A 14,187-nucleotide genomic window follows, 5' to 3' on the forward strand; every position below is an offset into this window, starting at 1 on the left:
AAGAAATGGCACCAGTGGGGAGTGGGGCTGGGGGGTTGGGAAACCAGCAAATTACACCTCCCCAAGGATCCCCAGGGGCTTCCCAGAGGCCAGCGGTCCCATGGGTCACCAGACTTTCCAGAAGTTCAAAGAAAAATAAACCCACAGCTACAAACAAACTTGTTTTTGTCAGACTCAGGCTAGACCCTGGGTGCAGACATCACTCTCCATCAGGCATGGGTCTAAATAGGAGCTCACAGTCCCCAAAATGAGGACAGAATTTTAAAGTAGTTGGAAACCTAAACATCAGCCTTGCCTGACAGAGGTACAACAAACCAATGACATTTTAAAAATATAATTTTGTAATTTATAAGCTCAGCTTTGAAATGTCAGTCATGGCTATGGCCATGAACCTAGGTCCAATGACTGACTGGAGAAGTCTGGAGGCTTAAAACAAATCGTGGGGCTGGTGACATTCTAGAGCTGCCTTTGTTTTGCTGAGCTTTGGATTCTGGCCTACCTTTCCAGGCGCAGCACACATTATTCCTCTTCACTCCCTTTACAGGCCAGCCCGACCAACCACCAACTGTTCCGTTTGGGGTACTGCACTTTCCACCTCCCAACCTGGCAATGCTGAGAATGCACATCCTTTGCACCAAACCCTGTCAGGAGCCCTGGTGTCCTTCAAAGCTCACCTTAAAGACCACCTACTCCAGGAGATTTTTCCCAATCACCCCAGCAGCTAGAACCTTGACCACAACCGAGATAACCCTGGACTGACTTTACACACCATTTGTATTTGTTTTTAACATACAAGTAGGTTCCCTTGAATAGGATATAAATTCCCTAACATCTAGGACAACTTCATTTTTGTCTTTCTATCCCTAAACCCAAGAAAGGAAGGAAGGAAGGAGGGAAGGAAGGAGGGCACAAGCATTTGTCAAGCACCTTCTACACACCAGACACTCTGCTAAGGGCTTTACAAATGTTTCATCTGATCTTCACCCCCCTGCAAGGCAGGTGCTGTGATTATTATCCCTACTTTACAGCTGAAGAAACTGAGGCAGGAGGAGGTAAAGTGACATGGCCCCTCGGCTCTCATTTGCTGAAGTCAGTTAATAAGCATCCGTTATATTCCGATCCTGCCAGGTATTATGTCACATGGCATAACAGATAAAGTGCAGGCCTGAAATCAGGAAGACCTGCACGAGAATCCTGCCTCAGGTGCTTCCTACCTGTGTGACCCTGGGCAGGTCACTTAACCCCTCTGTTTGCCTCAGTTTCCTCATCTGCAAAATGGAGATAACACCACCACCTTCCTCACAGGGCTGCAGTAAGGATCCAATAAAATAATAACTGGAAAGTGCTTAGAGCAGTGCCCGGCACACAGTAGGTGCTACATAAATGTTAGCTAGCACTAGCAGCAGTAGAAGACGACTGCACATAGCTTGGAGCATTCTCCATCACTGATTCGGTCGGCACGCATTAAATGCGCTCTGTGCGCTGAGGGCTGCAGGAGACACAACGACAACAAGACGGCCCTGGCCCTGAAGGGGCAGAGAGACTCACAGGGGAGCTAAACTGCGCCCACATACCCGCTACAACACAGAGCAGAACTCGATGAACTGGTAGCAGGGCTAACACGTCAGAAGGCACTGAAGGAAAGCAGGGCCACGTGCCCAGAGCAAAGGATTAGGAAACATTTGGTGCTGAGGGTTTTTATTTGTTGTTTGGGAGGGAGAAGAAAAGGATGAAAAACCCACCATTAGGAATCCAAACGTACAATACATGAGGGGGAAGAGTTTCAGACGAAGCCTTTAAGTTAAGCTGCTTTGATCTCTGTCCAAAGTTTTGACAATGATGTCACTTTGGTTTTTTGGTTTTTGGCGCAGGGCAATTGGGGTTAAGTGATTTGTCCAAGGTCACACAGCTAGTACATGGCGTGTGTCATGGTGTGGTAAATGTGTCAAGTGTCTGAGGCCGGATCTGAACTCAGGTCTTCCTGACTCCAGGGCCGGTGCTCTACTTACTGAGCCACCTAGCTGCCCCTCAATAATATCGCTTTATGAGTTATAAAAGACCTTAGAAATCAAATCTGAATGATAATCTAATGACCAAACACTGTCACACAGCCTAGAGGCAAAAAAACCTTGTGGCAAGGATGCCGTTTATCTTTACAGTTGCGTAATAACTGTTTTAATCAAGGAAATAAAGACATCAAATTGTTACTTGAATATGGCCTTTGTGGTTTAGTTTCCTATCAACAACGGTCACCTGTACAGTTTACAAAATTTATCTTAGTTTATTTTCAATTAATTCTACTCCCCTCCACTGGAAAAAAAAGAAAAACAAAACCCTTGTTTAAAAAAAATACACAGTCAAGCAAAACAAATTTCCACATTGGGTGTGTCCAAAGCCCCTCTGGCAAGAGGCTGACAACACAGTCACTGTCCTGGATCAGAGTCTCTGAGTCGTTCAAAGTCGTTTATCTTCACAACGGTGTTGCTATGAACACTGTACTCTTGGTTCTACTTCATCATCTCTCATAGACCAAAACTTGTTCAGCCATACTCTAATGCCCCTCACTTCCCAGGTTTTTACCAGCACAAAGAGAGTTGCTTGTAAGGATTTTTGTATGAGTCTTTTTCCTCCTTCTCTGATCAATATGGGGTGGATGCCTAGTGGTGGGTGTGGCTAGGTCAAAGGATTAGTGACTGGGAGAGCCTGACTCCACATTGCTTTCCAGAATGGCACAGATGACTTGAGTTCAAATCCCACCTCTGACACTAGCTGCGTGACCCTGGGCAAGTCACTTAACTTCCAGCAGCCCCATCTGTAAAATGGGACTGATACTGTCACCGCCCTCTCAAGGCTGCTGTGAGAGTGAGATGAGATATTTGTCAAGCATTTGGCGAACCTTAAAACACTCTGTAAACGCCGGCCTCTATCAAAGTCTTGTGTGGTTACTGATGGCCTGGAATTCTTCCTGCGACAATGTCCAGTCAGCAGCTGGAGAATGACCCTCATTCTGATTCCTCTGCAGACTCTTAAGACTCAGGCTGGATTCCCACGGAATGTCAGCCCATCTCTTCCACCACCCCTGACCTGCTGGTCTGCTAGACTGTGAACAAACATCTACAAGACAAGCTTTTCTCTCAGAAAACTTCTGCTTTTGTCTCTGAAGCAACCCGGCCCTACTTCTGATCACAGAGTAAACAAGGCATCGGGCAAGCGGGCACCGCCAGCGTGAGACACAGCACTGCACCTGACACGGGCCAGCCCACTCACCATGCCCTCGTGAGATCCTAAGTCAGAGTGCTCATGCTCACTCAGCTTCTCCCTAATGAGATGTGCAGTTATTCAGACAGACCAGATCTGACTCCCATCTTTACTGTTCACACAGCACTGTAAGGTTTGCCAAACACATCACAAACACCACCTCATCTGACCTTACAACAACCCTGGGAGGGAGGTGCTATTATTATCCCCGTTTAATTAAGCCTGACAGGGATGAAGTGACTTGCCCAGGGTCACACAGCTGGTATGTGTCTGAGGCAGGATTTGAACCCAGAGCTCCCTGTCTTTAGGCCCAGCTCATTGGCTGCTCTACGTAGGTACAGCCCACCTGGCAACGATGACCCCAGTGCCCCCCTTTCTGGAGACAGAGCTACTGAATCAGCTCAGTGGAGTGTGGTGAGCACTGAGTTGGCAGTGACTGCACGGCCTTGGCTGAGCCGTTCACTCGGAGCCTCATCTCTTCACCTGTATCTCATGGTGGTTGTTGGGGAAGCCCTTTCTGAATCTCGAGGCTCTGTGGAAACAAGGATGAGAGAGCAGGTGGCTTCAGAAATGATGCAGCCTGAGGGAGGGGACACAATGAGGCCCACAGGGAAATCCTTGACTAAGTCAGAGAGGCCGAGGGGAAAGAGGAGGATGCTGGGAATCATAAGATTAAGGAATCAGTTATAGAACAGGACAAGATCTTATGGAACCTCGAATCCAATCCTCTCACTTCACACCGAAGGAAACTGAAGCTCTGAGGGGTTAAGTGACTTGCCTACGTCAAATATTTCCTTACTAAGCCGGACCACGTGCCAGAAAATCTGCCAAAGCAGATCACAGACAAAAGGGAAACACCCCCGCACTCAAAGAACTACCTTCTAACAGGGAAGAGAGTGGGTGTATAGAGAGATAGACAGAGATACAGATACAGAGATAGATACAGGTACATAGTGGAGACAGGGCAGGCACCAGCAGCTAAGGGCATCAGACTGTGACACATGAGATGGACTGGGGAGGTCTGGAATTCCTGCCCTGATTACTCCATTGTAAGCTTCAGCCTGGGCTTGAGGCTACAGCTGAGTCTCCGTCTGTTTCTTGGCATCAGACCCACACTGCTAACATTTGCTTCTGAACTTGCTCCCTATTCAGACAGGGTCCAGTACACTGCAAATGCTCTGTTGCTGCTCCTGAGTACAGGTCTCCTCCTCAGCCCCTCCTGAATATGTGACCCAGAGCACGGCCACCAGATGGACCCTGTTCCTGAGGTCCCTCAGGATCTCTTCTTGCCCCAGTGCTTCCTGTCTGGTCCCAGTCTCAGCCCTCTCTCAGACTTTGGGCATGGAATACGCCTCACCTGCCATGCTCCTGGCCAGTGCCCCCAGACCTGTCTCCCTAAGCCAACCTCAGCCAGAAAAATGACTCAATGGGACTTTTTCCTGGATTCCTGATCAGAATTCGGTCTGGTGCTTTATCTTTGTGACGGAGATTTGGCCACTTCTTCTGGCTGTCTGCCAGGCCTTGAATGCTCTCCCTCCTCTGCTGGGACTATTGACCTCCCAGCCTTCCTTCAAATCCTAATTAAAACCCCACCTTGTACAGGAAGCCCTCCCCACCCCCTTTTAATTCCAGTGCCTTTCCTGGGCTAACTATTTCCTATTTATCCTGTAAGTAGCTTGATTTGTGTATATGTGTTGGCATCTTGTTTCCCTGGTTAGATTTTAAGTTCCTTGAGGGAAGGGACTGTCTTTTGCCTCTTTTTGTATCCCCAGCATTAAACACAGTGCCCAGCATATATGAGGTGCTTAATAAATGTGAATGAAATTGAATTAAATTGGATCTAGGTTATTTTTCCTAATACTTCACCATCTTGACAGCAGCAACTGTCTTTTGCCTTTCTCTGTATATACGGTATTTAGCGCAGTGCTCAGTATACAGGAAGTTGTTTAATAAATACTAGATGACTGACAGTTGCAAATTCCATTGCTATAAGCTTCAGAGGTATTAAGTTATATGTAACTCAAAATAGAAGTAATGTTCTATGATAACTTAGGGATGATAAACTGCAATTTCGCCAAGACTTGTAAACATCTTACATACGTGTCAGGAATCTCTCTAAGGCAAAATGCTCTTTTCAAACAATAAGCATTTATTATGCACCTATGATATGCTTAGGATACCATACAATGGATGAAACATCTTTGATGAAGGACAAATTAACGGATACACAACTGAGGCAAATTACTTTCACACAATGTAAAAAGGGGTTAGAGTTTTCCTTTTACATTTTTTAAAAAGGAAGGATCAGCAAAAGTCTTGCAGGCCATCTACACATATACGTCTAAACAGCGAAGTTACTGGAAAGACGCTTTAGATGTTAAACTAACATGAATATCTTTTCATTTCTATTTAATATATAATTAATCACTTCATTCTTCTTTCTCCTGCACACCTCACACTCACTGAATGCGTCCTGCTTGATTGATGCCTAGGCCTAGATGGCGAGCGCTGGGCATGGCTCTAGAAGCCTTCTTCTTTCAGGCTGAGACATGTGTACTTGATTCTAAAGGCAAAGCAATGCCCCTGAACATCACACAGCAAAGAAATGACATGAGACAGAATGCTTTACACATAGTAGGTGCTTATGAAATTGTTTGTTGGACTGGAAAGAATGAAACCAGTGTTGTAGGAAGATCAATCTTCCTCTTAATTAACCACACCTCTGCTCCTCAAGCTTAGGTGACTCCTGGCTTCCTAAGGTTAAAATCCATATTCTTCAGGTATCTGAAGCCCTTTACAGTCTGGCTCTAGACTCTCTTTTTTCTGTGCAGATCCCACCTCTCTTCTTTTCCCTCATTCTACACTCCAGCCTGTTCTTCATACATAACACACCTTCTCTCCCCACTCTTGCCTCTTGGGACACTCTTGCTCAGCTAGAGTGTCACCTCCCTTCAAGAGGCCCTTACTGATTCCTCCAGGCATTATTTCCATTAAATGAATACATGATTATTTTGTATTTAGCAGATGTCTACTTTATCTGGGATCAAGTCCCATCCTCCAGGAGAACACTGGCTACTCAAAGGCAGGAGCTGTTTCCCTTTGGTCCTCATAGCTCTTGGCCCCAGTAAAGTGTCTGGCACACAGTAAATACTCGATAAATGCTTGTTGAGTGTTTGGTTTCATATGTGGTAGGTTGGAGGGGAGAGGGACTGGAGGCAAGATGAACAGTCAGGTCCACAAACATCTATTCAACGCCTATCATGTGCTAGGTACCAGGGGCACAAAAATCAAAGGGAAACAGCCCCTGCTCTCCAAAAGCTTGGTCCACAAGAGGAGACAACACGTACATCTGCAGGCACATACAAAAGAGACACAAGGTGGTCGTGGTGGGCAGCGCCAGCAGCTGGAAGAATCAGGAAAGGTCTCATGTGGAAAGTGAAGCTCAGCCCAGTCTTGAAGGAAGCTGGGGCTTCTATGAGATGCAGGTGGGGAGAGGGGGGATATTCTGGCACCGGGCAAAGACAAAAGCAGAGAGAAGAGCGGGGAGCACTGTGGATTAGTAAAAGGGTCAGCTTGGACAGAATGTAGAGTGCCAGGAATGAGGCTTAGAGGGGAGGTATTTATAGTTGATCTTAAAGGTAACAGGGAACCACCAGAACTGATTAAGGGGTATGATCTGGCAGGACCTGTGCTTGATGAAGACCACTGGTGGCTGTGTGAAGGATAGAGTAGAGTAGAGGAAGGCCCCATGCAGGCAAGGAGGCCAATTAAGGAGGTTACTAACGAAGGCCTAAGCTACTACAATAGGAGTGGGGAAAGGAAGGGTCCAATGGGGCAGATTTTGAAGAGAGAATGATAGCATTTGGATCTAAGACAGGAAGGAAAAGACAGAATCTACCCAAGTAGTCTTCCTAATCTACAGCTCTCCTATGCTATTCCTTTACATAAAACACCTTAGTAGCTCCCCACTGCCTGCTAAATAAAGTACAAGCTCCTGATCCTGACATCCAAGGCCCTCTACTTCTCCATTCCTCCAGCAAAACAAGATTATTCTCCCCCCATTTTTCTTCTGTTCTATGTCATCTTCATGCCCTTCACTCACACCATACCCCATGACTGAAATGAAAATCCCTGGCCCCCAAATCCCTCTCACAAGTCCTGCATTCAAGGCCCAGCTCAGGCACTGCTTCTTTCATCAATCCCTTCCCGGTCTCACACAGCCTTACACCTAGATGACTCCTCACTTAGCTCCCACCACGTTGTAGTGAAGTTATTTGTGTCCACTTCTCTCCTCTTAGATTGCAAGCTTCTCAAGAACAAGGTCTGTGTTCTACATTACTTTGTATTCCCCAGTGCCTGATACAGCATCTCAAAAACAGCAAGTGTTTGACAAATGTTTGTTGCATGAACAAAAAACTATGAGTAAGCGAGAGAATGGTAGTGTCCCAGCCTAAATTCAGGAAGGGGAGTTCTGGCGAGGAACCAGTCTGATGACTGTAGTCTGGGATGTCAGGATACTCAACCAGAGATGTCAGACAGAGGTGGAACTTGATAAGAAGTGAGGGCACCTGAAAGACCGAATCAATGAAGCAGTCACAGAGATGTGAGAGTTGTCTTTTGTTGTCGTTCACTTGTTTCAGTCACATCAGACTTTTCGTGGCCCCGTTTGGGGTTTTCTTGGCAAAGATACTGGAGTGGTCTGCCATTTCCTTCCCCAGCTCCTTTTACAGATTAGGAAACTGAGGCAAACAGGGTGTGAGTTGCCCAGGGTCACAGAGCTACAAAGTGTCTGAGGCTGAATTTGAACTCAGGTCTTCCTAACTCCAGGTCTATGCACTATGACGCCACCTAGCTGCTTCTGGAGAGCTATCCACAAAGAGGTCAAAGTTTAAATCCAGGAAGCAGGATCAATTCATTCACAAAGGGAAAGAGATTTAGAGCTAAGCATGGTTAACAGACAGTTGAGGGACAGGAAGAAGATAAATCAGTGTAAGAGGCATGAGGAGAGGAAAAGTGGGTGAAACCATCACATGCCATAAAAGTCAACAGAGCAGCATTTGAAGATGGACCGAAGGGCCACAGAGGGATTAAGGAGAATGAGGAGAAAAGGGAGAGGGGAAGGGGGAAGGGAAGAAAAGAGAAAGGAAGTCTATGTGTGTATGCGGCAGAAAACAGAGACAACATGTCTCCAGAACTCGGGTGCAGCAAGGCAGCACAAGGAAGGATAAAAACAGTAGTTCAAAGCCTTGCATTTGGGGCAATTTGAATATGAAACATCTGTAAATCAAAGCACTGGATGTTTTAAACCTCTTATGCCCTTTCCACAGCAAGGTTCTAATAGAGGCAGCTGCCAAGAACTTCCCACAGAGCCTTAGAAGGGTAGAAAACCCAAGTCAGGAATGCTGCTACTTTAGGTAAAATGTTAAAGGCGCCCAGCAATGCTTTTGTGAACCTACACCTTAAAAGAGATCTTTTCCCTGAAATGTTGGGAGAGAAAGCCTTTATTAAAAACAAAGTAGCCTCTGAATCTTCCCCATGATATGAAGCCTAGTAGAGACACTTCTGCATTCTGGACCCACACTAGCCTTTCCGGGGACCATTCTAGGCACTTCAGTCTTGACTGTCCCCAAAGACAGATTTAGAGCTAGAAAGAATCCCAGAGGTCGGTCACCTAGTCCAACCCTCTGGCTCACCCTGTGGTCAGACCAAAGGGGCCTTCTTGTCATTCCTCCTCCATGTTATCCCATCCCTCATCTCCACACCTCGGCCTAGAATGCACACCCCCCTCACCTTTGCCTTGGAGAAATTTCAGGTATCCCATAACTCTGTTTGATGGCCTCCTCCTACCTGAAGCCTCTCCAGAGCCCTCTAGCTGTGACTATCTTCCCTCCCCAAACTACTCCACATCTGTTCTGTACACACCTATACGTGCTCATGTGGTGTCTCCAAATAGAATGTAAGCTTCTTGAGGAAACAGCCTGGTGCATGTTTGTCTTTGTATGTCCAGCCGAGGGCCAGGCACACGGTAGGTGTTTAATTAATGCTTTTAAAATTTACATGTGTGTAGCACATTATAATTCATAAAACCCTTTCCTCACAACAGCCCTGTAGAGAGTACAAATTATTGCCATTTGACAAATGGATAAACTGAGGCTCAGGGAGATGATGTGATGTTCCCAGTCTCTCAAACATTCACTGCTGCAACATCTCTGTGACCTCACAAATCTGTGGGTCGCTTCCAAGGACGCCTATCCCAGCCCACCCAAGCTTGCTGAGTCCAGCACTCTCATTCACTTTCCTTCAAGTTTGCTCCCAGAGGCCCAGCTCACCCACCACACTAGATCAAGGCCTCTGTTCCTCCAGACACCTTTAAGATACCTACGAGTGGAAGACACGGGCTGCTCACCTCCAACCTCCCTCCCCACTGTGCAGCCGGCCCATCTGCGCCTCCTGTGTAGACGCCACTGAAGACATTCCAAGCTCTTCAGAGGCTGTAACCTCATTTGTTCACACTCCATGTGCCTGCCTCTCCATTCCCTCTGAAGTTAATACTCATTTTCAACTCTTTCAAAATTATTGTGTTGCAGCTAGATGGCGCAGTGAGTAGAGCACCGGCCCTGGAGTCAGGAGGACCTGAGTTCAAATCCGGCCTCAGACACTTGACACATGTACTAGCTGTGTGACCTTGGGCAAGTCACTTAACCCCAATTGCCCTGCCAAAAAGCAAAAAAAAAAAAAAAAAAAAAAAATTTACAAAATTATTGTGTTCCATGTCTCCTAATGGTCCCAACATACCACAGCAGAATATTGAGAAGCTCATGGACTAGACAGAAACCCACAGTCCTACAACTGCTGAAATAGCCAAGCCAGAACTTAAACCCAAGACCAGGCTCTGCCTAACACACCACACCATTTATCTCCCATGAGACGCTCAAGGCGTATGTGTCAAATGAATTCCAAAACTTATTTCTATTTCCTTGTGCTGATTTCAAGACGGGTTTGTATTTGTGTGTGTGTGTGTACACATGTTTTCAAGTCATTCAAAAAGATGAGGCTAGGATTATGAGGTTGCAAGAGGCCAATTAAAAAAGATGTCAATGAAAATAAACTCGGGAATGATGACAACTCAGAAGCCAGGAGAACAAAGCAAGGCACTTTGATTATTTCTGCTCATGCTCAGCCATTTCTTTTTCAAGTGGAAAGTGCTTGAGCTTGCACTGGCCCAGGATTATTCCAAGGCTTTAAAATGTAACTTCAATTATACTGACAGTTGTTTCTTGATTGGTCTTTCTTAATTAAACATATTCTCACCTTTAAAACTCAACCCAAGAACACACTGATTGAAAATGTTTTGAGATGTTGAGTTTCAAGGTTCTGCTATTATACAACCACACACGACTTACTGGGTGGTATGTTTCTTGAAAACATTCTCAAAAGCTTGATGGGATGGAATGAACACTCATTGTGGGAGTCCGAATCTCTGGGTCTGAATTCTTGCTCTGCCATTTGCCAGCTAAGTGGCCCCAGGCACATCGCTTTCCTTCTCTGGGTCTCAGTTTCCTTGCCTGTAAGACAGGAATAACAATTGTCCTGCCTTCCTGTTGTAAGGAACAGATTTTTTTTTAAAGGGAGCTGCCCTTTGTGACCTTAAGCAAATATTGTATAAATGTTGAGTTGTCACTGCCATACTAAAAATAAAAGATTGTAAACGAGCTAATCAAGCTCGAAATGATGTGTGCTTTAGACAGCACCAAGAAGATTACAAATCACTGTCTCTTATTCAAATTACAAAGTCCTCATTCCACTCCACCTGAATGTATCTGAAAACAGCTGTCAGGCTCCAGCCCAGGAAAGTCCCCGCTGCCCTGAGCACTCACACAACAGCTGGCCCACTGTCCTTTCACACCTCTTCCCATTAAAGCCAGGAAACATTATTAGGTTCCTAGCACACACAAGACATCATCTCACCCCAAAAAAGGATGAACTACAATAATGATTTCCACCCTTCAAGAGGTCAGACCTCGCCTTCACTAACCTTATCCACCCATTTTCATTTTTTCTATTCATTTCAAGTATCCAAAGGGCTGGCCTGCAGAAGAGGTGGAAAGCTTTGGCCCCATTCTATGCAAGGAGAAGGGAAAAGGGAAGGAGAGGAAAGAAGAGCTGTCCAAAGTGCGGTGAGCTGCCTTCGGGAACAGTGGGCTCCCATGCACAGGAGGCCTTCCATCCCCACCTGAATGGCTCCTTGCTACTTACTGGGTCTTGAAAAGACTCTTCAGCCAGACTGGATGGGTTACACTAGATACCACCAAGATTCTGTGATTCTATAACAAAAGTGAATTTGACGTGACTTCACTTGAGCCTCTCAGGACAGCCTGTGCAACACTAGGTTAGTCGCTCCATCTCTGTAGACTTGGACTGCTGCTCTGTAAAATGAGAAGGTTGCACTAGACGATCTCACCTCTAATGGTGCTTCAGGCTCTCACCCAATGTCTCCATGATGCTCAGGTTCTGGGAGAATTAACAGCTCGGACCAGAAATCCAAGCCCTCTGAAAACTTTAAGCACTTAAACAAGGAATGGTGATTTCCCTTTTAGTCTTCCAGGAGAATCCCACAGATAGCGAATATTTGTCCGGCACCAGAAGGGTTACAAAGCATTGCCTTGTCCATGGATCTTGCAAGTACTCCTGCCCACCTGGATGGAGAACCTGCACTTACAAACAGGCAGGGCCTTGTCCAAGGTCACTCAGTAAAGAGCAGAGCTGGGACAGAAGGCCCAGGTCTTCTAAAACTTCAAAGGCCTAATGCTCCTTCTACCTGTCAGAACCAATCCTCTCCCTCTCTACACAACAACTTATGTTTCCTGTCACTCTCCAATCACGCACACAAATAAAAGGCCAGACCTTGGGTGTCATCCATCAACTCCAGTTCCCTGATTTATGGAAGGGAACATGGGAGGCCTAAGGGAAAAAGTGACTTGCCCATGGTCACGGAGAGCAAGCACTGTTTCCACTACACATTTGCTAGTGACCAATTAATTATTAACAGGAGTAGTCAGGATGTTTTGGTCTGGACCTGTGATTTCATGAGCGGAGGGAGCCATCTCCCTCTACCACAGCCCACTGGCAATTGTTGTACAATTTCTTAGCTACATACATGGATTTGACAGAACGGCCTTGGTTAGCCAGTCAAGGTGTGTGAAAGCTGGCTTCTGAGCCCAGCTCTTCTTGACTCCCTGGGGGCTCTCTGTCCACCTCTCCATAGTATCACTCAGACAGTAACAACAGAAGAAGTGACCAAGGGCCTCACCAGAAGGCCGAGCCTGCTCAGGGCACTTGGCAGGAGCCTGACTGTGAGTCTGACCTCTATCAACTGGCAGTTTTTGCTTGTTTTTAAATAACCCTGGCTTAGGATTCTAGAGCAAACATCCAATATCTTTCTTTTCCTGCTGATACTTCAGCCCTGGTGTGGTAGGATGTCCAAGTGATGTTACAAGTGAGTAGAGGGAAGCCTAGAAAGCTGAAAAGGCTCAAGGCCACAGCCTCACAGGCCTCCAAGTCCAAACCCAAGTTCAGGTCTTTTCACTCAAAGACCAGTAATTTCTACTACACCACAATGCTTCTTGTTCAAAAAGACAAGGATAGGGCATTTAATAATCTGAGGTTCATTAACTTACACACAAATTTAGCACAACTGGAGTAAAGGGGAAAGAGTCCTAGCTCTGAAGTCAGAGGACCTAGGTTTGAATGCTACCCCTATGTGACCTGGGCCCCAGTTTCCCCATCTATAAAGCCAGGGGGCTGCACCATATGGCCTCTGTAGGGTCTTCCAGCTGTGATCTTTTGACCCCAAACCATATTACAAACCAAAAATGAAAAATGTGTTTGGCATCTCACAACTACTTTTTATCAAATATATAGAGATTTCTGCTTAGATGCAAGCATCATCCCTTAAAGAAACTATCTGCCATTAATAAGAAAGAAATCCTGACTGTCCTCACACCTCTGCAGTCTACAGGTGTGTACACTGCTCATGAATCCTACAATCATCAGGTACAATATTTCAACTAGACATCCCCACCTCCTTACTGATGAAGTGACATGGACAGACCTTCGGAGTCTCTGACAAATCTCTAAGCCCACATCAATTCTTATAACCATCATCACATATGAAGCTGTTCTTTCACCCAGATACCACTAGAACAGGGCCAAGGAGTAAAGGGGGGTGGGGGGGGGAAGAGGGGCAGGAGAAATGCCTCCTATCTAAACCCAAAGGTGCGGTGATTGGCCTTTCCTCCAGAGGGCTGGTTCTCCTGACACAATCCCACAACACAGCAAATGAGCGCTGCAGAAGGGGTGTTGCCTTAGTAACCGCAGAGGAGCAGATGCCACACTGCAGTCAGATTGTCCTCACCTGCATCCACACCTGAACTCAAGGCCACTCAAGTATCTAACTTAAATCAGCTGAAGGCTTCTTGTAGCGAAATGCTCAGCACATGTATTCAACATATATTCTTAAAAAATCAAGAACCCGCTCTTTCCTAAAAGATGTGGTAGAGGAAAACACAGAAGGGGTGGAGGACACGGAGCTCAGTACTGGCAGAGATATGACTGTGGCTCAAGTTGTAGCCTTATTATTCAAATAATCCCTGACCCAAGACTAGGCCTGCTCCAGGATTTTAGTGAAGGGCCCTTCAGAGAACACACAGCTTTCACTTTCCAAAACACAATGGACACAGGGACACTCCCATTCAATCTGAACCAACTAGGACAGCTTACACCTACACAATCACCACAATATTTTTACAATAAAAAACAAGACTCTAGACTAATTACCCTGAAGCCAACCTCAGGGGCACTGCTTCTTTCAGAAATCATGCATTTAACCAAACAACACCCCCCCCCCCACCCCAGAGAGTGAAGCTCCTC

General features: G+C 46.1%; 1 protein-coding gene across 11 annotated transcripts in view; it reads right to left on the reverse strand.

The window, feature by feature from the left end:
• The window catches only part of OSBPL9 (oxysterol binding protein like 9), a 146,104-nt gene that overhangs the window by 92,705 nt on the left and 39,212 nt on the right, over positions 1–14,187 (reverse strand). The window contains exon 1 of one of the 11 annotated variants that reach the window (XM_036755066.1): positions 10,662–10,804. The exons of the other annotated variants lie outside the window; for them this stretch is intronic. Within the exon in view, the coding sequence (XP_036610961.1) occupies positions 10,662–10,791 (130 nt within the window). The 5' untranslated portion in view covers positions 10,792–10,804. Of the gene's footprint in view, positions 1–10,661; positions 10,805–14,187 lie in introns of those variants that run through there. 11 annotated transcript variants of the gene reach the window in all.

The sequence above is a fragment of the Trichosurus vulpecula genome, chromosome 4, assembly GCF_011100635.1.
Source record: "Trichosurus vulpecula isolate mTriVul1 chromosome 4, mTriVul1.pri, whole genome shotgun sequence".
NCBI lineage: Eukaryota > Metazoa > Chordata > Mammalia > Diprotodontia > Phalangeridae > Trichosurus > Trichosurus vulpecula.